Here is a 26,976-nt window from a genome sequence, read left to right on the forward strand (position 1 = left end):
TGCTGGCAATCTTTCAATCATTCTTTAGTTGACATTCAAGGAATAAATTGCAAAAAACAAGCTGGAGGTTTTTATTTTAAATATTGAATTCAACACTTACCTCAACCAATACTAAAATGAAATAAATAGTATAATGTAACAACAAAATAATAATAAAATATCATAATTAATGTAAGAAACCACTTAAGGTAACACCAAGGCAACTAACAGTAATGAAAAAGCATTACCCTAATTGGTGCAAAGCCTGCATGCCCTATCAGAACATTTAATTCTGCGTGGCTTCCTGAAAAAAAAAAAACCCTCCAGTGCCCTATTGTAAGGGAAGTGATTGCTTAAACGGGATAATGCAATAAGGCCGGTTCCTCGCGTCAAGCTGCTGCTGTCTGCATCAAAATTGGTTTATAGCCTGACTCAGGGATGTCCGTTTCCTGTAAGCCAAGAAGGCTATGATAAAGCTCATCACGAGCACGACGTAGGCTACCTTTTAAAATAAGGGGTCGGAAGGCGAATCGGGAAGGCTGCGTTATTTTTAATTAGCCTAACAGGCCTACCTGCAGTCTGGGTACATGCGCACCGGCAGGCCTGTGTACACGCCTCTCCGTCTCTCTCTCTCTCTCTCTCTCTCTCTCTCTCTCTCTGTGTGCGCGTGAACGAGAAGAGCGAGCACTATGAACGGAACGATACGCAACGGAATTTTTTTTTTTCAAAATCTGATTGTGTGGCACTAGGAATCCATTCTGTGGCGCTGCGCCACACAATGGTCTATGTATGGGAAACCCTGCATTGGGAACTTTTCCTTTACTTTTTGGAAGCTCCTGACATAGAATGCTCTGGCATCTTTGAAAAATTGCTTTGTCTTGTAAGGGAGGAGGGCTTCCTCACTTAGCAAGTGCCTCCTGGTCAAGAGCCCAACAAATGCCCCTTTTCCACCAAAGCAGTTCCAGGGCTGGTTCGGGGCCAGTGCTTAGTTTGGAACAAGGTTTTCTGTTTCCACTGACAAAGGACTGGCTCTGGGGTCAGAAAAACCAGTTCCAGGCTAGCACCAGCTCTTTACTGGGCCAGAGGAAAGAACCGCTTACATCAGTGGGGGGAGGGGAGCGGAGTTGTTAAGACCAACAACAATAGCAAGACCGTGAAAGATCGCCATTTTTAAATAAGCGATGAGAAGCAGCAGCTGTACAAACGCAAAGTCATCCATTATTGTCGTTATTGCTGCTGCTTCTTCTTCTCTGTGTTGTTGTTGCTTCGATGTTCGCGCCAAGGTTTATGCAAATGCAGCTATGTAACTGACGTATACAGCGACGTAATGACGTGGCTCCCTTTAGCACCCCGAGCTATGGAAAAGCAAACTGGTTCTCAGCTGGCTCGCAAGTTGAACGAGTTGTGAACCAGCACCAGCACTGGCCCCGAACCAGCCCTGGAACTGATTTGGTGGAAAAGGGGTAAAAAAGCTCTTCATCTTCACAGTGGATTTCAGGGTTACTCACATCTATCTCCTGCACTTTCTGTTCTCTCAACACCTCCGGATTAATTTGTACACATCCTCTGAACATTCAGGTTCCAGCGCCAGGTTCATCATCGCTGCTGTCTTAGTGGAGCAGCAGGAATAATTTCTTGCTATTTCCGAGTCTGGAAACATTTTCCTAAATAACTTGCCAGTGTGCCTACACGCATGGCATGGCACATTATGTTCAACAACAAAAGATGTGAAATACCCCTCAGCTGTAGTAACCTTCTCAATGAGACTCTGCTTTTCTGATGGAAAGAACTGAGATATATTGGAGCAGCCTTCCCTGCGCTCAGCCTCCCTAATATGTTGTGCTCCCTAAAAGATATGAAAGCATATTATATTATATTATATATTTATGTAAACTGCTTATTCATACATTGTTACTTTACGGAAATCTTCAATAAGTTTGGTCTTTTCATGACAGCCTGTTGTAGACCGAAGTATAATGCACGTGAAATGACACTCCTCACCTCAACATGTCTTTTACAGTCATTTAAAGGAATACTCCGGAGTGAAACGCTTTTTAGGGCTGTTTTCGCATGATTGGGAGTGCATACGTTGAGTTGGTAGCACAATCACGTCAATCGGTTGTGTTTTGAGAAAGTTGTTTTTTTGTGATTTAAACCGAAAGCGCCAACACGGCAGTGCAAGGGGCATGTCATTTCACCGATACAAAACGCTGTTTTTAAAACCATTGCCAAGGTCCAAACAACATTACAGTTCAGTGGAAGTGAGTACAGGGTTCCTACACACAAACCGAAGTGTCCCTGGCTCTGTAAGTGTACGGACAGATCGTCTAGAAGACTGAATACAAAACATGTACCTTCCCGAAAGTAGTTGTTCTCCAGACGCCATCTTCAGGGGACAGTCCGTAAAAGTCGAGTGCTGAGTGCAGAGCTAAATCCTCTGGAAATGCACAATTTTGTAGCATCACGTGACCTCCCATTCAAAATTTCAACCTGCTTGGACTATAATGTTGTTGCATGCAGTTTCCTTTTAATTTCGAACTAAACACTAGACTGTGTTTCCATAAAATGCTACGAAATTGTGCATTTCCAGAGGATTTAGCTCTGCACTCGACTTTTACGGACTGTCCCCTGAAGATGGCGTCTGGAGAACAACTACTTTCAAGAAGGTACATGTTTTGTATTCAGCCTTCTAGACGATCTGTCTTCATCTGTTATCCTGATTTTTGTGGATTTGTTAGATTGTACCTGTTTTATATACTTCAATTCAAAAAAAAAAGTTAGGCTACGATGCATGGCTGAATGTAACATGAGAAGAGAAAATGGAGACTGGATTGCGTCATTCTTATTTACTAGTTTGAGTTCACTAATTTACATTAGTGATTACCTGCATGGTGTAGAATAATCATCAAAAGCAGCTTAAGTTGTTGGATAAACTGACGTTAGCTTTGGCTAGTAGCACTATTAGCACTAACTTGCTATGCAGCTAAAGTTTTATAGACCATTTTTCTGTTTGTACACAAAGATCGTCTGAGAACAAACATTTGTGTTGCCTAGCAAGGTAATGGGCAAATCTAATAAAACTTTAGCTGCATAGCAAGCTAGCAGCTAGTGCTAATAGTGCTACTAGCCAAAGCTAACGTCAGTTTATCCAACAACTTAAGCTGCTTTTGATGATTATTCTACACCATGCAGGTAATCACTAATGTAAACAAGGCTTCCAGTAAAATCAGTAGATAGATAACCTTACCTGATATAAAGTGGCGCTACAGACACGAGCATTTTTTATTATGTCCTCATTCCGGTCCACACGTTTAATCGCCTGCAGCCACAGCCGCCGTCTGTTGCTCTGAAATGGGTGCGATCCTTTAGGAATCCTATAAAACTTTAGTCCGCCGGTGGAATAGCGATTCGTACAACCGTATACGCAACAACCAGCCATGTTGATGCTGAGAACAGTTTCTATCCGCGTTTAAATGATTGATAAGTGGGCTAGTCTGTCCCAGAATCAGTTGGGAAGCTTACTGCTTCTGTTGCCAGGGTGCGCGTGCAGCCGTCTTTGTACACGTGATCTCATTTCGAAACACAACGATTCTTTAGCATTTTATTTCACAAGCAACATCACAAACAAATGCTCCCATTTCTTCCCGAATTTTTTCAAGCGCCCCTAAAGGCAGCACTGCCACTGACTCCTCCCTCGACCTATGGTAAAGCGTCTTTACAACACGTGATTCAGTCAGTGGAGGAAGCCCGCCTGCAGTTGAGTGTGTGGAAACCAGTGTTGCCAGATTGGGCGGTTTTGAATTCTACTTTGCGGGCAACAAATGGCTTGGGCTGGTTGACAAAAATTGGGCGGGTTTGACGTTAGCTCGGCGGGTTTTTATCAGATGTTTATAAATATTTCGCACCATAGACCTAGTTTACCCAGTACCCCTTCGGTATTTTAAACAACCAAAATCGAGCATTGGCCTAAATTCATCTCATCTCATTATCTGTAGCCGCTTTATCCTGTTCTGCAGGCAAGCTGGAGCCTATCCCAGCTGACTACGGGCGAAAGGCGGGGTACACCCTGGACAAGTCGCCAGGTCATCACAGGGCTGACACATAGACACAGACAACCATTCACACTCACATTCACACCTACGGTCAATTTAGAGTCACCAGTTAACCTAACCTGCATGTCTTTGGACTGTGGGGGAAACCGGAGCACCCGGAGGAAACCCATGCGGACACGGGGAGAACATGCAAACTCCACACAGAAAGGCCCTTGCCGGCCACGGGGCTCGAACCCGGACCTTCTTGCTGTGAGGCGACAGCGCTAACCACTACACCACCGTGCCGCCTCCTAAATTAATCATTAACAATAAACATTAATCTCATTAAGTATTATTTAAAGCTGCCCTTCCACCAAAAATGTTTAATACTGGCTCTTTTTGAAATACAGGTAGTCGTCGACTTACGACCGATCGACTTACGACCGTCTGGTTATGACTGGCAAGTGTTTCCCAGCTGATACGACAGTTTCCGCCCCAGCTCCCGGCAATAGGCTACAGTATTTGCTAGTAGGCTAGGCTACTTACCGTTATTAAACTATGCTCCGGCAGTCCTAGCTCTTGTTGCTTCTTTTTCAACCCCCGCTGTCGCTGATAGCTGTGTGAGAAGGCGGATACAATGGAACGGTATACTCCTATGGCCCTGTCAGTCTTTTTCTTCAGGTCTGCCAGTGCATTTGTTACAGCAAGATTGAGGTTATGGCTGAAGCAGTTGAGCCATGGCCAATTCAGCAGCCTTACCGCAGCTATGGCGTTGGCCCCATTATCTGTCGTAATTGCTGACACTTTTTCAACCCCACTCCTCAAGTGCCTCTTCGATAGCATCTCTCAAATTGTCTGTCGTGTGGTTTTTGGGGAAGAAGCTAGTTTGGAGGCATTTTGATTCTAGCTCCCAGTTTGCTGAGATGTAGTGACACGTCAGTGACATGTAAGGGGTCATGTCTCTCGAGGACCACATATCGGTTGTTAATGCGGAGTGACTTGCTCCCAGCACTGACACTTTTTTACTTCCTCACGCACTTGTCTGTAGAGGTCTGGTATTGCGGTTTGGGAAAAGTATTTTCTTCCAGGCAACTTATATTGAGGGTCAAACGTTTTCACCATCTGAGGAAAAGACTTGTTCTCTACTATGTGAAAGGACAACATACCTTCTGCTATGTATTTGCTAATCGATTTAGTGCAGTCCTTCCACCTCAGACTGTCCTTTTTGTACTTTGTTGCCTTCACAAAAGATCCAGCGATTGTCGGTTGGTTGATCTGCTTCGGAGTTGACTTCACTGTCTGGTATGTTGCAGGATGGTATACTTTGAGGTGAGAGTGGAAATTCGACGTGTTGCTGTCTCTAGCACAGACTTTCTTATAACGTATAGCACATATAGCTTCGGTGGAATTTGCCGGCTCACCTTTATCATTCGGCAGAAAACCAAAATGCTCCCAGACAACGGCCGAGGCATTGGCCTTTTTGACCAATTCCGCACCGCCATCATTTACAGTCGCCATCCTCACGCACTGACTGGGCCAACTGTCACTGCTGCCTGTTGACCAAAGATTCTAGAGTCTTTGGCAGTTTGTGGGTCAACAGCATCTAGTGGCCTGCGCGCGCTGTACCAGAGACGGTTGTACTGTAATAAAATGACATTGCAGTCGTTTCGAGTAAGTTGGATAAAAATACAAATATATTTATTTGACGGTATGAAAAATATATCGCCGGTATTTTGTCGTACCGCGGTACACGATATTTTCACCATACCGCCCAAGCCTAATTGGCGTGTCGGAACTTTCAAGCTGTAATCCATGATTTTCTGAGTCTGTTACGTGACAACGGTTTTTCGAAGTACTCCTGAGCCCATGTGGCTGTATTTGTTATATTAGCATGACAGTTTCCCAGTCAGTGGCGCCTGAGGGCTTGAAGGTCACGCACATTCAACAGTGGTTTCCAACCTCGCCCTTTATGCACTGTGATGTTTCCGAATTCCCTAAAACTTTTCAAAATGTTATGTACTGTTGTTTTTGAAAGAGCCAAATTCTCTGTAATCTTGCATTGAGGATTTTTTTTTTAATAACTAGCAATTCTCTCTCAAATTTTGGCACAAAGAGTGAGCCACAACCCATCCTTGCTTGCAAAGACTGAGCTTTTGGTGCTGCTCCTTTTATACCCAATCATGTGACCCATTAAGCTCCTTATTGTGAAATCTTCCAAAATGGTGTTACTTGAATATCCTATAAACTTTTCAGTCTCATTTTGCCTCCATCCCAACTTTTTTTAATGTGTTGCAGGCATCAAATTCAAACTTAATTTATATTTACAAAATACAATTAAGTTGGTCAGTAAAACTATTGAAAATATTTTTTTTGCTTTTGTCAGTTAAATAAAGATGCACGTGAATTAACAAATCAGATTTTTTTTTTTATTGCATTTTGGGCTATATCCCTACTTTTCTGAAAACAAAGTTTTTGTATTTTTTTTTAATGTGAAAAATGTTACAACTGACCCCCTTCTATAAAACGGTTAATGCAACAAAATATCAGACAATATTATACAAATATGATGAATATAATTTGCCATTCAATATTGGTAAATATTTTCCATTTATGATCATCAACATCTTGCATCAGTTGTAGCACTACAGGATTTGCATCAGCTGTGTTATGTAGAGTAAATATTATTAAAAACTATAAACTCACTCAGTACAGTATGTGACTGACTATTTGCCATTGCGCTGTTTCCTGTGGGTGTCTTTCTTATTCAGGTCTGAGGATAAGGTGCAGTATCATTTGCTGTTTATAAGAGCTTATAACTCTTCTGACTGAGATCCAGTTCATCCCACTGATGATTAGAGCATTCTGGGTCTTGTGTCTGAAACTGCAAGATCGACTTTAAATGATTCCAGAAGTGAAACATTATTTTCAGTTCAGAAGAGTGAAATTCATCACTGGATAAATTTGTACCAAAATTACAGTTAATGCTCAGTGCTTAAACATAAGTAAGTGCCGTGTGCTGTTTCTGATGTAACTGAGGAGTGTAACAGGTCATAATGTGTCTCTCAAAAACTCCTCCTATTAAGGAAGTGCCAAGTCTGACACGACTGAAGTCCTTCATTAACAGCCTGCAGTGTTCTGCTCTGGTGAGTTGAGATTTATTCTCAGTTTATGGAGAAATCTGTGTCTCATTTTCAGCACCGTGAAAGGAAGTGATGATTAACTGAACCTACAAAGTCATCTATTTAGCTTTAAAGAAACCTGAAATCAGGGTGTGATTACTTTTCACAGAAGTGACAGTGAAACTCTGAGCATTTGGACAGTTTGAGCAGTTATGTTTCATTTGATTTCCTCTTCACTGCAGATTCAGGCCCAACACACAGAGCGTCAGATTAAGGAGGAGTTTGAGAAGCTTCACCAGTTTCTACGAGATGAAGAGGCAGTCAGGATCACTGCACTGAGAGAGGAAGAGGAGCAGAAGAGTCAGATGATGAAGGAGAAGATTGAGAAGCTGAGCAAAGATATATTATCTCTTTCAGGCAAAATCAAAGCCATAAAAGTGAAGATGAGAGCTGAAGACGTTTCATTGCTACAAGTGAGGGTCATTTAGTCAGTATTTATACTGTGAGAAAATAAAACTAATTTTCATCATCAGAAATTTCACATTTCAGTGGTGAAAAAATGTAAATCATATCCATGGATTAAAGTTTTCTGTCGCTACGATGGATTTCCGTCAACTGGGAGCGCTAAAGGTCAATAATGAGAGTGATGCAGATCCGATGGAAAAAAAAAAGCGGGGGGGTAGGCCCATAGGTCTGACACCGATGTGATTTAGAACTTCACCAAGCTGCTGTGATTGCCTGTTGTTGAACCCTTTCTTGTGCTATGTTTGAGTATATGTAAAGGAATAAGTTGTTGCGCTAGATCGGCATAAATAAATACAGCCTACGCTACTGTCTAGTCCCAGGGAGGCTCGGTGTAGGCAGCGAGCCGCGGTGCTCGGCTTGAGTTTCGTTTCTATCGGCAGCTCCAGCCCGACTTTGCACGCTCGTAACTCGGCCGGGGAGGTCCCAGCCTCTCCAAACTTGGCAGCCAGCGACTTCTGCCCTCTCCCCAACGAACCAGCGCTGCCAGGGCGGGCCAGCCCCGTGCCTCGGGACGCGATTCACCCCGAGGCGAGCCACGGCGCTCCGCATCAGTTTCCTTTTAACGGCGGCTCCACTGATGAAACAATTTGGCTGTCCTACTACTAGGCAACTACTTGCCTACTACTAATACTAGGCCTATTGTAGTAGTAATAATAATAATGATGATATTTGCCTCTTGAAAGGTGATCAGGTAAAAAATCTAAACAGCCCTGTTGAAGCCGCAGCAAGACCTATGCTATTAAGCCTTTTGTAGGTTAAACAGGCTTCGGCAGACAATGTTATGGAAAGGCTGTATTTTTCTTTGGTTTGATTAGCCTACGATTTAATCTTTAAACATTATGGTTTCAGCAGTTCGCTTAAACATTGGAGGCTGCAGAGTCGGGCTGCAAGATTTCCTGACACTTGTTTAAGATGCCAAACTTCATAGTAAGGAGAAAATAATTCCACAGTATTTAGTGCCTCGTCAGTCTCAAATTAATAGTGAAGGAGCAACGTGAATTAAGTCCCAAAAAAAAATCTCGTAGGCCTATATTTTACATTTTCAAAAAAGTCCGGAATTGGAAGTCGGTCAGTGGAGTGTAATGAAGTGTCTCATTCACTAAGCACAAAAGGTCAGAAAACAGTGGAAGCCAATACTCCGAAGCTCAAAATTCAGGAAAGTGGCTCCGGTGTCGCAAGTGCACAAGAACAGTTATTTGAAAGTTAACCTGATGAATTTGTGCGTGCGCGTGCGATTTCATGAAGAACCGGGACAATTGGCATTCGGTGAAAGATTCACACCTATGACTCATTATATTCGCGCGCGCCCTCTCGCCCACTGTTGCTTCGTTTTCCCGATTTACACGAGTGTCTGAAGATGGAGTTTTCAGAAATCTCCACTCTGCCCCGAGTTTGCGAAAGTAGCTGTTTTCAGTGACTGAAACCTCCGTATACAGTACCAGTCAAAAGTTTGGAAACACCTTCAAATTCGATGTTTTTATTTTTAATTTTTTTTTCCTACATTGTAAATGAATACTGAAGTCATCCAGACTATGCAGCAACATGTAAGGAATCATTTAGTAAACTTTAAAATGTTAATCAAACCAAAATATATTTTAGATTTTAGATTCTTAAAGTAGGCACCTTTTGCTTTGATTACAGCTTTGCACACTCTTGACATTCTCTCAATCAGCTTCATGAGGTCATCACTCGAAATGGTTTTCCAACAGTCTTGAAGGAGTTCCCAGAGGTGCTGAGCACTCGTTGGCTGCTTTGTCTTCACTCTGCCGTCCAACTCATCCCAAAATATTTCAGACTGACTGACCTTCATTTCTTAAAGTAATGATGGACTGTCGTTTTTCTTTACTTAGTTGAGTAGTTCTTGGCATGGATTAGAGCAGTACTCAAATAGGGCCATTCACTGTATACCAACTCTACCTCTTCACAACACAACTGATGGTCTCAAACACATTAAGGCCCTGTCCACACGGCAACGGATTCAGGTGAATCCGATAAAATTTTTTATCGTTTCGGTCTGGCGTCCACACGGCACCGGCGTCTTGGGTGCCCCAAAACGATATTTTTTGAGAACGAGTGGAAAAATCTGGCAACGGCGCCGTTGCGAAGTCGTCTGGATGAGTAGAACGGATTTGTTTACAATGACGTCACAACCACATGACTAGAACAAGCAGCACGCTGGGTAGAAGAAGGGGTTTATGCGCATGCGTCCGACTTCTTCTATTGTTCTGGTGTCTCCGATGGGACCGTCTTACAGCGCACGTAGAGGTGTGGCATGTGTATTGCATCGTTTTCAGCAAGCATTGCGTTGCCATATGTACCTGATATTTTACTGATCCGTTGCCCATGTGGACGCGATGATATTTTTTATCCGCTAAAAAAAAAAATCTCGTTGTTGTGTGGATGTAGCCTAAGAGGTCAAGAAATTAACTCTTGACAAGGCACAGGTGTAAACTGAAAGCCATTCCAGGTGACTACCTCGTAAAGCTGACTGAGAAAATGCCAAGATGTGCAAAGCTGCCATCTAAGCAAAAGGTGCCTTCTTTGAAGAGTCTAAAATATAAAACATATTCTGGTTTGATTAACACTTTTTTTTTGTTTACCAAATAATTCCATATACATTTCTTCATAATGTCGATGACTTTAGTATTAATCTACAATTCAGAAAATTTTAAAAGAATGAAAAACCACTGAATTAGAGGCGTTTCCAAACTTTTGACTGGTACTGTAGGTGTGAATGAGAGGTGCAACCGAATAAATAAATATGCGTCTTTTTTATCCGGCTACATGGAGGCTATCACTGCGCAAAGCCTCTAATGTTGAAATGGTAGTAATATTTGTTAAAATAATAGTAGGCTAATTTCCACATTAATTGGTAAAATGGCACAAGGGATGTGATGGGGGGGATGGCCGTTTTATAAGGGGGATGATTTGAGATTTTTATTTCAGAAGGGGGATGCCTCCCCCCACATCCACCCTCAACTCGAGTACTGCGTATAAGGCCATATTTCACCTGACATAGGCCCTTTGATTTCCATCACTAGAGCGCGTCAAATTACTTTCGGTTTTGCCAGCATGGACGCGCTTCTTTTAAATGAAGGCACAGATGTGTCAGACATCGACAAAACGGTAAAAAATAAGTGGAGATGGGCTTGGCGAAATGAAATGGGCGATAATGGCAAGCTCCTGCTGCTGTGCCAAGGAAAAAGAAACAAAAACAGGCATCAGGTGTTGCCAAACTAGATGCCTTGGCTTCACTGCGAAGAAGCAGAAAAAGTGAACTTTACTTTTCTTGTTTCCTGGCTTGATTTCAACAGATTTTCTTATTTTTCTTTCTGTTCCACTCTTTTGAAAGCATGGTTCAAGTTCGACTGCACTTGCACTTTTCTCTGAACCACTGTTGTGCATTACTAAAGTATTGTTGAAATAAATTTGCACTTTGCGCTGAAAACTTGATGTTTCATCATTTATAGCCAGTAATGACCATGGTAAAGTCTTGCCTTAGCTTTAGTCATTGTTAAAATTATGTAAATGTACTATAAGTAGGGGCCGAGGGGATAATGGACAACACGGCGTTTAAAATTTGACGCATTGCTGACGTGGTAGGGGCCAACGACATGGAGCTTTTTTTTTTTTTTTTTCAGTCAGATGATTTTTTTTTTTTGCTTTAATCCATGCATATCCACTGATGTATTTGCTTTGTTGTTTTACAGAACTACAAGGCCACAGTGAAAAGGTGAGTGATGTGCTTCCTGTCTCTCTCCATTCTCTGTGTTTCTGAATCCAAACCCACAGCAACACTGACTCCTGAATGTTTTTGCAGAGCCCAGAGCACACTGCAGCATCCAGAGGAGCTTTCAGGAGCACTGATCCATGTGGCAAAACATCTGGCCAACCTGCAGTTCAGAGTCTGGGAGAAGATGCAGTACACCGTCCAATACAGTAAGACAATGGCTTAGGTTTGGTATTAACATTGGTGGGGACATAAACCCAATGCCAACCCCCAGTGGTGCCAACTTCAGGTCAACATTATAGAGTCGCAATATTTTGCTCTGTTGTGTTCCACCAAAAGAGTATCCATCATCTCTCCAAAGTCCAGACTTTTAAAATTTGAAGTTCAGAACTGTAATAATTCATGAATAATAATAATAATATGCAGTTCATTGGGCAGCATGATGGTGTAGTGGTTCGCACTGTCGCTTCACAGCAGGAAGGTCCTGGTTCAAGTCCAGCAGCCGGCGGGGGCCTTTCTGTGTGTTGTGTGCATGTTCTCCCCGTGTCTGCGTGGGTTTCCTCTGGGTGCTCAAGTTTTCTCCCACAGTCTAAAGACATGCAGGTTAGGCTAATTGGTGGCTCTAAATTGACCGTAGGTGTGAATGTGAGTGTGAATGGTTGTTTGTCTCTGTGTCAGCCCTGTAGAACAGGATAAGTGGCTACAGATAATGGATGGATGGATGCAATTCATTTGATTAATTGCAAATCTTGCATGTGATGATTAACTCAGTCTACCAATTTGCAAATGTGTTTTACAAGCGAATAACGCATTGACTGTCGGGAGGGTGTATGTTCCTTTCCCTCATAAATGGAAATAAAACACATCCGGAGCCTTAAACACTGCGTTCCATGAGGCTGGCAGGGGGAGTGGGCTCTCTTCTGTGGGATCTTTGACTAGTTTTACAGTGGTGCTTGAAAGTTTGTGAACCCTTTAGAATTTTGTATATTTCTGCATAAATATGACCAAAAACATTATCAGATTTTCACACAAGTCCTAGAAGTAGATAAAGAGAACCCAGTTAAACAAATGAGACAAAAATATTATACTTGGTCATTTATGTATTGAGGAAAATGATCCAATATTACATATCTGAGAATGGCAAAAGTATGTGAACCTTTGCTTTCAGTATCTGGTGTGACTCCCTTGTGCAGCAATAACTGCAACTAAACGTTTCCGGTAACTGTTGATCAGTCCTGCACACCGGCTTGGAGGAATTTTAGACCATTCCTCTGTACAGAACAGCTTCAACTCTGGGATGTTGGTGGGTTCCCTCACATCAACTGCTCGCTTTAGGTCCTTCCACAACATTTCGATAGGATTAAGGTCAGGACTTTGACTTGGCCATTCCAAAACATTAACTTTATTCTTCTTTAGCCATTCTTTGGTAGAACGACTTGTGTGCTTAGGGTCGTTGTCTTGCTGCATGACCCACCTTCTCTTGAGATTCAGTTCATGGACAGACGTCCTGACATTTTCCTTTAGAATTCGCTGGTATAATTCAGAATTCATTGTTCCATCAATGATGGTAAGCCGTTCTGGCCCAGATGCAGCAAAACAGGACCAAACCATGATACTACCACCACCATGTTTCCCAGATGGGATAAGGTTCTTATGCTGGAATGCAGTGTTTTCCTTTTCTCTAAACATAATGCTTCTCATTTAAACCAAAAAGTTCTATTTTGGTCTCATCCGTCCACAAAAATTTTTCCAATAGCCTTCTGTCTTGTCCACGTGATCTTTAGCAAACTGCAGGCGAGCAGCAATGTTCTTTTTGGAGAGCAGTGGCTTTCTCCTTGCAACCCTGCCATGCACTCCATTGTTGTTCAGTGTTCTCCTGATGGTGGACTCATGAACATTAACATTAGCCAATGTGAGAGAGGCCTTCAGTTGCTTAGAAGTTACCCTGGGGTCTTTTGTGACCTCGCCGACTATTACACGCCTTGCTCTTGGAGTGATCTTTGTTGGTGGACCACTCCTGGGGAGGGTAACAATGGTCTTGAATTTCCTCCATTTGTACACAATCTGTCTGACTGTGGATTGGTGGAGTCCAAACTCTTTAGAGATGGTTTTGTAACCTTTTCCAGCCTGATGAGCATCAACAATGCTTTTTCTGAGGTCCTCAGAAATATCCTTTGTTTGTGCCATGATACACTTCCACAAACACATGTTGTGAAGATCAGACTTTGATAGATCCCTGTTCTTTAAATAAAACAGGGTGCCCACTCACACCTGATTGTCATCCCATTGATTGAAAACACCTGACTCTAATTTCACCTTCAAATTAACTGCTAATCCTAGAGGTTCACATACTTTTGCCACTCACATATATGTAATATTGGATCATTTTCCTCAATAAATACACTGAGTGCAGAATTATTAGGCAAGTGAGTATTTTGACCACAACATCCTTTTAATGCATGTTGTCCCAGTCCAAGCTGTTTAGGCTTGAAAGCCTACTACCAATTAAGTATATCAGGTGCTGTGCATCTGTGTAATGAGAGGGGGTGTGGTCTAATGACATCAACACCCTATATCAGGTGTGCATAATTATTAGGCAACCTCTTTTCCTCTGGCAAAATGGGTCAGAAGAGAGATCTGACAGACTTTGAAGAGTATAAAATTGTGAGATGTCTTGCAGACGGATGCAGCACTCTTGAAATTGCGAAGATGTTGAAACGTGATCACCGAACAATCAAGCGTTTCATTGCAAATAGTCAACAGGGTTGAAAGAAGCGTGTGGGGAAAAAAAGGCGCAAAATAACTGCACATGATCTGTGGAAAATCAAGCGTGAAGCTAACAAGCAGCCATTAGCATCCAGTTCTGCCATATTCCAGAGTTGCAACATTCCTGGAGTGTCAAAGAGTACAAGGTGTGCAATACTGAGGGACATGGCCAAGGTAAGGAAGGCTGAAAAACAACCACCACTGAGTAAGGCACACAAGATAAAACGTCAAGACTGGGCCAAGAAATATCTTAAGACTGATTTTTCTAAGGTGCTGTGGTCTGATGAGATGAGAGTGACTCTTGATGGGCCAGATGGATGGGCCTGTGGCTGGATCAGTAATGGGCACAGAGCTCCACTCCGACTCAGACGCCAGCAAGGTGGAGGTGGAGTACTGTTATGGGCTGGTATCATCAAAGACGAGCTTGTTGGACCTTTTCGAGTTGAGGATGGACTCAAACTCAACTCCCAGACCTACTGCCAGTTCCTGGAAGAAACCTTCTTCAAGCAGTGGTATAGGAAAAAGTCAGCATCTTTCAAGAAGAACATGATTTTCATGCAGGATAATGCTCCATCTCATGCGTCCAAATACTCCACTGCGTGGCTAGCCAGTAAAGGTCTGAAAGGTGAAAAAAATAATGACATGGCCCCCTTGTTCACCTGACCTAAACCCCATAGAGAACCTGTGGTCCATTATAAAACGTGAGGTCTACAAAGAGGGAAAGCAGTACACCTCTCTGAACAGCGTCTGGGAGGCCGTGGTTGCTGCTGCACACAATGTTGGTCGTGAACAGATAAAGAAATTGACAGAATCTATGGATGGAAGGCTTTTGAGCGTCCTCATGAAGAAGGGTGGCTATATTGGTCACTGATTTGTTTTTGTTTTGTGTTTGAATGTCAGATATGTTTATTTGCAAATCTGGAGTTGTCATATCAGTGTACCTGGTGAAAATAAATAAGTGAAATGGCTACATATTTGGTTTTTATTAAGTTGCCTAATAATTCTGCACAGTGAAAGTTACCTGAACACATACATATTCTCCTAAAATGGCCAAAACTAAAAACACCCCACTCTAACTTCCATACATATTCAGCTTTGATATTTATGAGTCTTTTTGTTTGATTGAGAACATAGTTGTTGTTCAATAATAAAACTAATCCTCAAAAATACAACTTGCCTAATAATTCTGCACTCCGTGTAAATGACCAAGTATAATATTTTTGTCTCATTTGTTTAACTGGGTTCTCTTTGTCTACTTTTAGGACTTGTGTGAAAATCTGATAATGTTTTAGGTCATATTTATGCAGAAATATAGAAAATTCTAAAGGGTTCACAAACTTTCAAGCACCACTGTAGAATGCTAGTTTAAGCTGGTATGTGATTGATCTAACGGTAAAACAGGACGAGGGCTCGAGAACCTTTTTGATACGTTGAAAGGTTGCAATTTTACTTGGCAACAGAATGTATCTGAATTCTGATTGGTTCTTGTATCTGAATTCTGATTGGTTGTTGTTTATATTATTGCCCTTCTGTTGTCTTGAGCCCAGAGTGGAGGGGGGGAGGGGGAGGAGGGAGTGACAGGGTTCTACAGAGAAAAGTTTTTGCCCCCGCTTTCAAATGAAGCCCCTCGAGAACCAATCAGTTCAGCGGATGTGTGTTCTCGGTATGGGACGTTTTCAAAAGAGAGGCGGGAGGAACCAAACATTTCTGATCCAGAAGGCGGAGGCTGTTTTGCTTATTACATGAAAATGTTTGAGAGCGAATATTCATGAGCGAATTTTGCATGCTGTTTCGCCCAGTGGAAACCTACAGGGACCATTTGTGTACCGCCATTTTTTTTTCTTCAGTCAGAAATATCGGTCGGGACACGCCCATACCGTCCATACCCAATTCTACACCTCTGCAGTAAGACTCTTAATTCTATGTGTGTGTGTTTTCAGCACCTGTAACTCTGGACCCCAACACTGCTCATCCTAAACTCATTGTATCTGATGATCTGAAAAGTGTGAGACGCAGCGATGAAGAACAGAAACTTCCTGATAATCCAGAGAGATTTGATGATGAATATTGGTGTATCCTGGGTTCTGAGGGCTTTAACTCGGACACACTGCTGGGATGTGGAAGTTGGAGACGGTACAGGGTGGATTGTGGGTATGATGACAGAATCTGCTCAGAGGAAGGGGGGGATATTCTGCAGAAGTGGAATCTGGTGTGTGTGGTATTTTGGTGATAAATATTGCACAGTTTCTACACCACATCCAGACACTCAGCTCTCAGTAGCACAGAAACTCCAGAGGATCAGAGTGAAGCTGGACTGGAACAGAGGAAAACTGTCATTCTCCGACCCTCTCACTAACACACACTTACACACTTTCACACACACGTTTAATGATAAATTACTGCCATTCCTACATGTTTATGGTTCCATAAAGATCCTCCCACTTGAGTGCTCTGTAAGAGTGAATCAGATCAGTTAGCATTGATGTTGTTTTATTCCAGTTCATTAATAAAATACTGCAGATTAAAAGATTAGTGTTCTTTGTGTAAGTCTTTTTTTCCCCCCCTTTTGGAAACCCTGAAGCGCACACTGTGATTTTTTTTTTTTCAAGTGAATCAACTCAAAATATTGACAGAATATCTTGAAATAATGAATTAACTCAAATAATAAAATATATTATATATTTTGAAAGCAAGAGGAAGTCAAAATAATAAGTGAAATAATGACACACTGTCTTGAAATAACAAGGTATTAACTCAAACTTACAACATAGCATTTAATTAAAATCACAAAAGTGTTCAAATGCAGAATGAGCTGAAAAGATTATTTAATTTTATTGATGTATTTTAAATAAATTGAGAATTTGAAAGCTCATGTCTTGCCTGTATTTGTACTTGTTAGCGTTTGCTGTTATTCTTGGATTAAACGTGTGTGTGTGTGTGTGTGTGTGTGTAACTGTGCAGTGGAGGAGAATTCCAGCTCAAAGTTTCCCTCCACCAGCAGTTTGTGGTTTTGTAAAGATCAGATGGATTTGTATGTTAATGCTGCATTAGGTGATGATTCACAAGTTCAAATCAATTCTGAGTGAAATAAATTCACTTTGTTCATTCTGATATTAAACACTGTTAATCTGCAGAATGGGACAATTAAAATATGCACAAATAAATACATCTGTAATCTGTGTAATGTTTATTATTAACAGTAAAAATGTTCATGATGTGCACAATTATATATTTGTACAGATGTGTGCAGTGGTGGTTGTTATTTACATGATTAGTATCAGGGATGTGTTCAGTTTAATGTGTGTGTAAGTGATCACTGAGAGGATGTGGAAGAGAGAGAGGCAGGTGAGAGAGTCAGTCATTAAAGGTGTTAAAAGCAACAATTTTCTCAATGTTCTCTATCGTCATTTAACCGCAAGTTATATTTAACTCTCATCCATTATCCCTGGCTGCTGTATCATATGGATCAAAACATGACAAGATCTGTCTCGACTATAATAAATAAAAATTAAACATTTAGGCCTAGGTATTTTATTTTTGTCCCATGTCTTCCCACTACACAGTGTTCCAACTTTTTTGGAATTGGGGTTGTATTATTATTACAAAGCTTTGTTAAATACTTGATTCTGATTGGTTTACAGTCTGTTTTTTCTTTATTACAAACTGTTGTTATGGACCACGACATTACCAGAAGCAATAAAATCATTTTACAACAATATTTTGTCAGATTTTGAGTTTTTTTCATACGTAACTGTGTAATAAATGGGATAATGTATAGTGAGCCAATTCTTATCGCAAAATAAAATGCCTTCAGGGTGATTCAAGACCTTCTCTGCTTTGTGTTGGACTCCTGCATCACCCTGTCAGGGTGTATTTCATGATAATAACCAGCTTACTGTACATTATCGCTCACTCATTTAAGTGAACATAATGATCTTTGGCCTAAACTAACCTGGAGCCATGGGTTCTTTGCAAACGACCACTCACGATGCAAAAGTGCTGATGGTTTGTGTTGCTTACGGCTGTTCTAATAGATCAACCCTGGGGGCAAAAAAGTAAAACAAGGGCTACAGAAATGGACAAATTTCTCCGTCCGGCTACCTCTGCTAAACAAACTAGCGCTGTCTTTTCGAGACCATTATTGAGTACTAACACGATCCAGTTTTCCTCTTACAATTCATGTTTGAATTTTACCAAAAGGTCTGTTTTGTGTGCCAGGCTTATGGACTTTCTGGATTTATATATTTATTTATTTTTGAATGTAAGATCAGAGATCTTGATTTGCAGCACAGCTCATGACAACAATCATGATGACAGTGAAATGTTTGAAGAGAAACAGAGATCATCAGTGTGTTTAAACTGCGAAACCTTTTAAAGATTGACTTGGAAACCTGACGGACAGGTGTTTTTAAGTGTCCAAATACTTTTGGGGGCCTTGCATAAGATTCCACAACCATCCCCGAGTGGGACTAGTTGGACAGATACTGTGGGTTTTTCCCTATCTTTCAATTCAATTCAGGACTATAAGTAGATTTTTATGAGGAACACTAATTTTGAAGCTGTACTGCCTTTCAGATTTTTCAAGTTTAGGTCATAAAAAGAATTTTCCCCTGACACCCAATTATTTTTTGGTTAGTGGAGAAAACGCTACTGAATTCAAATCACAGACTTCCAATTTTATTAGGGGTTTTTTTTTCGAACAATGAATGAACTGAGGGCAATGTGACGCTAAATTCTCCGCTATTTTTTCCTGCTTCACCATGACCCAATTCAAGATACTATGTCATGCATCACGTGTTGGGCTTTCCCCGTTCTTGCAAGGCATTGTGGGATACAAATTTGGAACAGGAGAAAAAAATGGAGGATGTGAGTGTGCGAATGAAACGTGAAAGACTGACTCCAGTCAAGTCAACTTTATTGTCAAATATTCTATACATGCTCGACATACAGCACAGATGAAATTTCAGTCCTCTCTGACCCACGGTGCAAACAGGCAATGCAAAAAATAAAAATAGAATAATTGAAAAACAAACAATATAAACAGTATAAACACTCTAGATAGGAACTAGACATAGACTAAACACTCATATATACACCCACACACACACATATGTAAATTGGTGCAAATAAACAAACAGTCAAGGGCACTTGAGGTATAGCAGGTACAGTAACGGAAAGTGAGAAGAAAAGATGCTATGTTGCGAAGGAAAGGAAATGCAGGACCAAACTAATAAATATCAGTGGTCAGCGAACACCTCGGCGTGATCAGCGGTTCGTTTAGCGACAGAATGATGGAACTGTCAGGGCAGGGTCAAAGGTAAACCTGTAGATGGCAGTAATGCAATACTGTGGATGCTAGCTGCTGTAAAACCCAAAAGAAGTAGCAGATAAACCTGCACATGCGCACACGGACTTCTTCTGTCCGCTTGACTGCACGAAACGAGCGATTTGATGCACATTATTTGCTTGGGAATCCCCTCAAATCACTTCCCAGCCACAGAATGGCCTCTGTTTTTTTTTTTTAATCCCCCGCTGGCCTAAATGCCCGAAGAGGGATTAAGTGGTGGCGAAGTCCGTCCGTCTGTCTGTCCATCCTTCCATCCCAGAAAGGGTTCTCACCTTCTGAAATCAACTCCTCTCACAATTTTTGGAGGAATTTCACGAAACTTGGCCAAAGGCTTTGTTATAGGACAGTCATGCGCATATTGCAATATATGAGGGAATTAAAGAAACTAAGGAACAAAGAAAATCAGTACCACGCCCTAAGCCTGAAGACAAGGCAAAAACCGTTTTGTCTACATCTCCTGTTACTACACCACCTACAGCCTCCGCCCTACCACCGCTGTATAAGGGATCGAATAACGTTCCCGCTCCTGCATCCACACCGGTCCCAAAACTATATCCAGAAAGAGGGGAATTGTAAGGATTTATTAAGGCATTAATCTATTTTGTCAGTATTTTTGCTTAAAATTCAATTGCTATCATAAGAACATTCTGCTTATTATTGATAAGAAATGTGTCTGAACATTTTGCTTATTATTGATCAGAAATATGTCTGGACATTCTGCTTATTATTGCATACCATTGTGATAACGTGTTCTGCTTTGCTGTGGATAACCTGACCTACTCCGAGCAAGGTCTTTCTCCCACACACACACACATACTCACACACACACACACACGCACACACACACATGCGCGCACACACACACACACACACACACACACATATAAAAGTCTTCTGTTGAAAAAGTATTCTGGGGACTTGTGAATAAAGACTGTGAAACTATTCTTGTTCCTGTCTTGCTTCACGATTTGCCCCAGAGCTCTGGGTGACACGAAGGGACCGATCTGTGAGAGGGTGATCGCTCCAGTTGGAGCAAGAGGAAGAGACAGTGAATCTCTGACCTAACAGTTTTGGGGGCTCATCCGGGATACTCCTGATCAGGTAAGAAATCTCTTTTATTTTAAGGGACTTCCGCCTGGTTGGTAGTATCCAAAAACCCATTTATCCCCGTGAGAGTTGCCACGGGATGGGTCCGTATGAGTTACCACGGAATAATTAGCGCACGCGTAAAATCTAGTTTTATCTCGAGACGGTCCTTCCGTGTCACCATGGGGGGAAATTGTGTTAAGGCACCCAGACCGGACCCCAAGGAAACCCAACGGGATTGGATGAATCGCTGTGGTTTAGCATTCTACACCAGTCCGTGGTTAGACGATTTGGCCGGCTGGACTGAATCCCAGCCTCAGTTTTTGACTTATCCTCGTGCAGGAACTTTTAAACCAGAGTATCTCGCCTCGGCACATAGACAAATATACGAGGGATTGGGCGACCCAGAATGGGATTATGATTATATGACTAAAGGCTATTTAGAATGGGTCAGAATGAAACAATATGGGACGATTTTCATGGAATTAAAAAAATATATATCCAGATTTAAGTAACCTTTCATGCCCTGCTGATAGCGCTCCCAGCGCGTCTGCATCTCTTGAGACAGGTGCTAAACCTGAGAAACCCAAGGCAGGTAAAAAACCCTCTGTAAGCTCAAATATGCTGGTACTAAAAAACGAGACTGACGACTCTGATGAGGATGACGACGATGATGTGGGACCAGATAGAGGTTCCCTTCCACCGCCGCCTTCCCCCGTGAATGCCGCTTGTGTATGGGTTAAGAAGGGCAGGGGGCTGAAAATCACTCCGCCTTCTGCATCAGACCTAAAAGATATTATTAAAATGTTGTCTCCGTTAGACAGACCACTTAACTTCGTAGACATGCTTGCAAAAATGTCATGACACTGCCAGCTGGTAGGAGCAGATTACCGTTTTATCCTTCATGCCGTCCTAGGCGACAGTTATGATGAAGCTGCATTAATAGCTGCAGTGTCATGTCTAGATCCCATAAATGATGAATACGAAGTGGTTAAAACTAAGATAGAAGTAGATGACAGCAAAACCACCACAAAGAATGAGTTTAAGCTCTACTGGAAGGATACCAGTAAAGCCATGAGGGTTACTAATTGTAAACAGGAGAGGGCTGAACTCACTTCAAAGTTTCTGACGCATTTCAGCGAGACGTGGACTTGTCTGGGAAATATGCAGTTAGATCAGCAGCAAGCCAACCCGCTCTTTACTTCGATATTTTTGAATAATTGTCGTCCTGACATACAGAAGGTTCTGAAATATCAGTTAAGTGACCGTAGCAATATGATCACTACAGCCTCTCTCTCCAGCATGCATTCTTTCCTCAGCCAATATTGAGCAGAACTGTTGATAAGTGCTCACAGACTGACCCAGTTACAGATATCAACAATACAAACGAAACAACCATCCATGCAAGCACAGCAGAGATGCTTCAACAAGGACACACAGCCATCTGGGGCAGACTGCCAAGGATATCAACAATCACATGGAGAATGTGAGCATGTTGTTAACAATGGGCAGCCACAGATATCTGCAATGGGCAGCCACAGATATCTCTCTTCTTCCCCCTTTATTTTATGTAATTTTATTTTCTATTGTTTACTCATCATTCTTTTGTGTTTATGCCACAGTGTCCCTTTAATCTACTGGGGCGTGATCTAACGAGTCTGTTACATTTATCCATTTTGTTTCAGGGGTCTAGAATGACTATTTGCACCCCTGACTCTCTGCCTCCCGCCTTGGCTCATCTCTCTTCATGGATGACTGCCCCAAATATCTCTGCTGTTTGTACTGCTGCTGTAAACCCTGTTGTATTCTCTCCTACAGATCCTTTGAGTGCCCTCCCCTCCTCCCTCTGGGCAGAACACAAGGACAAGGTTGGCCTGGTTCACTGTGTGCCTTATGAGGGTAAGCTTAAACATGTGCATCCTGTTTATGTTAAACAGTACCCTCTCTCTGAAGCTAAGGCTCAGGGAATTGATGGCATCCTACAGTCTCTCCTCGAGCAAGGTGTGGTGAGACCATGTACCAGCTCGTACAATACACCTGTCAATCCAGTACCTAAACCTGATGGTACCTGACATTTTACACAAGATTTACGTAAGATTATTGAACTGATTGTCCCTGTTGCACCCATTGTACCTGACGTTTCCTCTGTAATGTCACAGGTTCCTGCTCATCATTGCTGTTTTTCTGTTATTGATCTCTGTTCTGCCTTTTTCAGTGTTCCTGTTGAAGAGCAGACACAGCCTTTGTTTGCCTTCATGCACAGGGGGAGGCAGTATACTTGGACACGTTTGCCTCAAGGTTTTATTGACTCTCCTGCTGTTTTCTCAGCCGTAGTTCAGGACGCACTCCGTGACCTCTCCCTCCCCCAGGGCTCTGTGGTCCTGCAGTACGCACACGATCTTCTGGTATCTGCTGAATCACCAGAAATCTGCCAAGACGCCTCCTTACGCCTGCTCCAACATCTGGCGCACAAGGGCTTTAAGGTTTCCAGGACCAAGCTGCAATATTGCATGGACACTGTTAAGTATTTGGGGTTTGAACTTTCACAAGGATGTCGTAAGCTGTCATCTGACCGGGTGCGGGTGATTCTGGACACAAAGCGCCCTGCAACTAAACATGCACTGATGGCTTTCCTGGGTCTTATTAATTACTGTAGACAATGGATCCCTGACTGCTCTTTATATGACAAGATTCTCCGTTCTGCAATCTCTCATCATGATCCACTGCAGCACCCTTTGACCTGGACTGCCACTATGATGGACGCTTACCACTCCCTCAAAAGCGCCCTTTGTTCAGCCCCGGCCCTAGGTCTACCCGACTACTCCAAGCCCTTCCACCTCTATGCCTGTGAACATCATGGCACAGCCTCTGTGGTGTTGGCCCAGGAGCATGGGGGGGGATGCGTCCTTGTGCGTTTTTATCTAAAACGTTAGACACTGTTGCTCAAGGCTTACCTGCGTGTCTAAGGGCTGTCGCCGCATGTGCTCTGATGGTTTTAGATGCGGAGAAATTGGTTTTGTCTCACCCACTGATCTTGCACTCGTCACATCAAGTTAAACAGGTGTTGCAAAATTTACAGACCCAACATATGACCGCGCAGCGCCGCTCCGGATACGAAACCATTCTCTGTTCTATTAACAATCTCGAAATTCGTGTCACATCCTCTTTCGATACTGTAGGTCACGCTCTCGCACACCTCCTTAATTCTCAGGATGACACTCTGGATGACACTGATCATGATTGCCTGTCTGAAATCGTACATACTACTAGTATCAGGTCCGACCTCTCCTCCAGCCCTCTAGGGATGGGGGAAGTACTTTTTGTTGATGGCTCTTGTTCTAAACCCTCAGACGGTGTTTTCCTCTGTGGTTACTCTGTGTGTTCACTGCCTGATATTGTGCATGAGGCATACGCTCTTCCTTTCTCCTCGGCTCAGGCAGCTGAGTTGTATGCTCTCACGCGTGCCTGTATTTTGTCTCAGGGCAAGGATGTCACAATCTACACAGACTCTCGTTATGCCTTTGGTGTGGCTCATGATTTTGGGAAGATTTGGCAGTCTCGAGGCTTCCATGCCACAGATGGGAAGCCCATTTCTCACTCTACCTTAGTACAAAATCTAATTGATTCTTGTCATCTCCCTAGGTCACTCGCCATAGTTAAAACTAAGGCGCATGCCTCGGGAAACACACCTGAAATCATGGGTAATTCTCTTGCCGATCGCATTGCAAAACTTGCTGCTGCCTCTGATATCATCACGAGCGATTGCTCTAAGACAACGAGGGAGGCTCAGCCTCCTCTAAAAATGACGAACATCGTGTAGGATGAATTGCGCTAGGCTTATGTTATAGCCGACCTTATAACATTGCTATTTCAGATCCAGAATCATAGAAATATATGTGCTCAACCCAACTACAGTGCGAAATCATTCCGTTATAACTTTCCCCAGTTTGCCTAATGTGCGCGTGAGTTTTTCCCCCTCGTGACAGCGCGATGCAGCCCAGCCTCAGTGGACTTCAATGGCATTTGGGAGCTATGCACTTTCAATATCAAAATGCAAGACGATTATTGGACAAATACTGCGAAAACGCCCGTCCACGGAGTCTCACGGACTCCCAGCCTCAGTGGACTTCAATGGCATTTGGGAGCTATGCGCTTTCAATATCAAAATGCAAGACGGTTATTCGACAAATACTGCGAAAATGCTCGCCCATGGACTCCCAGCCTCACAGTGGGAGGGACATGGCAAAGCTTTCCGCGAGGAGACTGGTGATTGGTGAAAGCAGCCGGATATTTTCTTTGATTGACAGCTCGTTTCAAATATAGACAGGCAGCGGTGAATTTCAGTTCAGTCCCATGCAGATTCGCAAGTGCTGTGGTGTATTGTAAGAGATCAGCTTACATTTCGATTTCATTCATTACATACGGTTTCTACCAGCTTTTTTAGTTTGTATATATTTTCATTGTAAATAAAGTGTAAATATAGTGTTGTCAAGTTTGCTATCTTAGTTCCAGAAATTTCATTTATTTGAGTGACTGAACTTGAACTTGAGGGGGCTAGTCAGCTAGCAAGAAAGCTGCGCACGGATGCCAAGCATTGCTGATTTAATTTTGGCGAAGCCATTTGCCAGTCTTCCTTTCGAGGAAAAAATTAAAATTAAAGAGCAGGGTAGACCAACGCCTCAAATTGACTTGGTGAAAAAGGTAGGGAATAATACTCGTTCCTTTCAGCTCCCCTGGTATGAGAAAGTGAATTGGCTAACAGCAAGTGACCCACATCAACAACAGTAAATAGGCTACTTTAGTAATACGTCATGGATGGACCAAAAATATAGAATCTATTTAAAATGTTTATGCTGAGTATATTATATTGGAATATACTGTATCTGCATGTAGCCTAAATATAGGAATGTTAATGTTCCTTTGACAGTTACCACAAAAGGGTTATTGTAGGTATCATGCCGCCATCTTGTGTCAGAACTACAATTCCCAGGCAACTTCCGTGTGACCCACGTCACGCGTGGGCGGGATCATCTACGTCAGTCCAACATGCACGCATAAATCCAAGCGGAAGCTCTTCCATTTTGTCTCTCACGTCTGGCTTCCGATGAATCTGGACGTATAAAGAGGCGCTCTCCACCCAAAAGACGTCTTCTTTCTTGCAAGATCCATCACTCAGCGCGATTTTCTTTCTTGCCCTTGGCAAAGGTAAACTCTAGAGTCGCGCGATCTTTAAACTCAACCTGAGTTACAACCGGTTTACTTGCATTAGAAGTGACGTCACGACTGCAGCCCAGGCAGTCAAAAGTTAAGAAGCGATTGAATCCTTTTTAACTCAAAAGCGCTGTGCATCTTATTCTGATCAGAGACTTTTCCTCACGAACGCTGAGGTTCGGACCAAGAATCCTCTGCTTTCCACGGGAACCACCCAAGTGCTCCGCTGGACCAGAAAGTTTTCTACGCCTCCATCACGAGCGGCTCACGTGCTCCCACGGCGAGGCCCGAAACTACACCGGCGAATAGTTCTTCATATCTTGCTAAAGGCAGGATTAAGTAAGATTTTGGCATTTGGGCATAATTAGGATAGTCTTAGGAATTTGCTTTTATTTGAAATAGTGTGAATTTAAACCCAGGTTTATTCATTACACTATTAGACACGCAGCGTGTTGATTTATTTTGTTCTATGTTCTCTCAATTGTTTTTTTAATAGATAGGCTGTGCATGCTTTTCTTTACTACTAACATATAGTTCTCTTATTATACCTCTTGATCTCAAGATTTCAGTGGATTCAGTATGGTTATGAGCTACTGGGTTAGCTACAGCTTCCCTTTTGTCTGCTTAGCAACACAAAGCTAATCAAGGCCTACCATGTGCTCAGCAGGCCATCAGGCCTGATAAACCACACCTCAGCTAGAAATCCACAAGCTAGCTTTTAGGCCCTGTCCACACAGCAACGGATTCAGGCGACTCCGATACAATTGCTTATCGTTTAGGCCTGGCGTCCACACGGCACCGGCGTTTTGGGTGCCCAAAACGCAATCTTTTTGAGAACGGGTTCCAGAGTGGAAAGATCTGGCAACGTTGCCGTTGTGAAGTCGTCTGGATGAGTAGAACGGATTTGTTTACGATGACGTCACAACCACATGACTGTGAGTGCTTCACGCCGGGTAGAAGTGTAACGAATATCACCAGGAAAAAGCCTTACAGAGCACTAGTGAGAGTGAAACACGAGCTTGGATATTATTATTATTATTATGTTCAGTGTTAGTTCACAGTAGTAATGCAAGAAGCAGAAGAGTGACAGTAATAGTGAAGCAAAAACATGCAATTGTACAAACACTGCAGCTCTACAGCAAAATATTCATTTATGAAATGGTCTGATTCTTAACACCAGTA

At 42.5% G+C, this 26,976-nt stretch overlaps 3 protein-coding genes across 5 annotated transcripts in view; all 3 read left to right on the top strand.

The window, feature by feature from the left end:
* LOC132891578 (zinc-binding protein A33-like) overlaps positions 1–26,976 on the top strand; it is a 134,016-nt gene that overhangs the window by 21,922 nt on the left and 85,118 nt on the right. The window contains exons 5-6 of one of the 3 annotated variants that reach the window (XM_060929285.1): positions 7,094–7,153; positions 7,372–7,602. In XM_060929285.1, coding sequence (XP_060785268.1) covers positions 7,094–7,153; positions 7,372–7,602 — 291 coding nt within the window. The remainder of the gene's footprint in view (positions 1–7,093; positions 7,154–7,371; positions 7,603–26,976) is intronic. The other 2 variants (XM_060929286.1, XM_060929287.1) reach the window with 2 other exon arrangements.
* LOC132891575 (erythroid membrane-associated protein-like) lies at positions 11,479–17,866 on the top strand. The gene is made up of 2 exons (XM_060929282.1): positions 11,479–11,593; positions 16,091–17,866. Exons 1-2 carry the CDS (start codon positions 11,572–11,574, stop codon positions 16,378–16,380), a joined length of 312 nt encoding a protein of 103 aa, XP_060785265.1. The 5' UTR covers positions 11,479–11,571; the 3' UTR covers positions 16,381–17,866.
* Positions 18,427–24,960, top strand: LOC132891574 (uncharacterized). Its single transcript, XM_060929281.1, has 2 exons — positions 18,427–22,482; positions 22,799–24,960. The coding sequence occupies exon 2, from the start codon at positions 23,483–23,485 to the stop codon at positions 24,401–24,403; it is 921 nt and encodes a 306-aa protein (XP_060785264.1). The 5' UTR covers positions 18,427–22,482; positions 22,799–23,482; the 3' UTR covers positions 24,404–24,960.

Source organism: Neoarius graeffei, chromosome 9 (genome assembly GCF_027579695.1).
Source record: "Neoarius graeffei isolate fNeoGra1 chromosome 9, fNeoGra1.pri, whole genome shotgun sequence".
NCBI lineage: Eukaryota > Metazoa > Chordata > Actinopteri > Siluriformes > Ariidae > Neoarius > Neoarius graeffei.

Bases quoted from the DNA above. Each gene is read 5' to 3' on its own strand.
- LOC132891575 (XM_060929282.1), top strand. From the start codon at position 11,572: ATGCAGTACACCGTCCAATACA. The intron at 11,594-16,090 runs GTAAGACAATGG...GTGTGTTTTCAG, and splicing joins GCAGTACACCGTCCAATACA to CACCTGTAACTCTGGACCCC.
- LOC132891574 (XM_060929281.1), top strand. From the start codon at position 23,483: ATGCGTCCTTGTGCGTTTTTATCTAAAACGTTAGACACTGTTGCTCAA.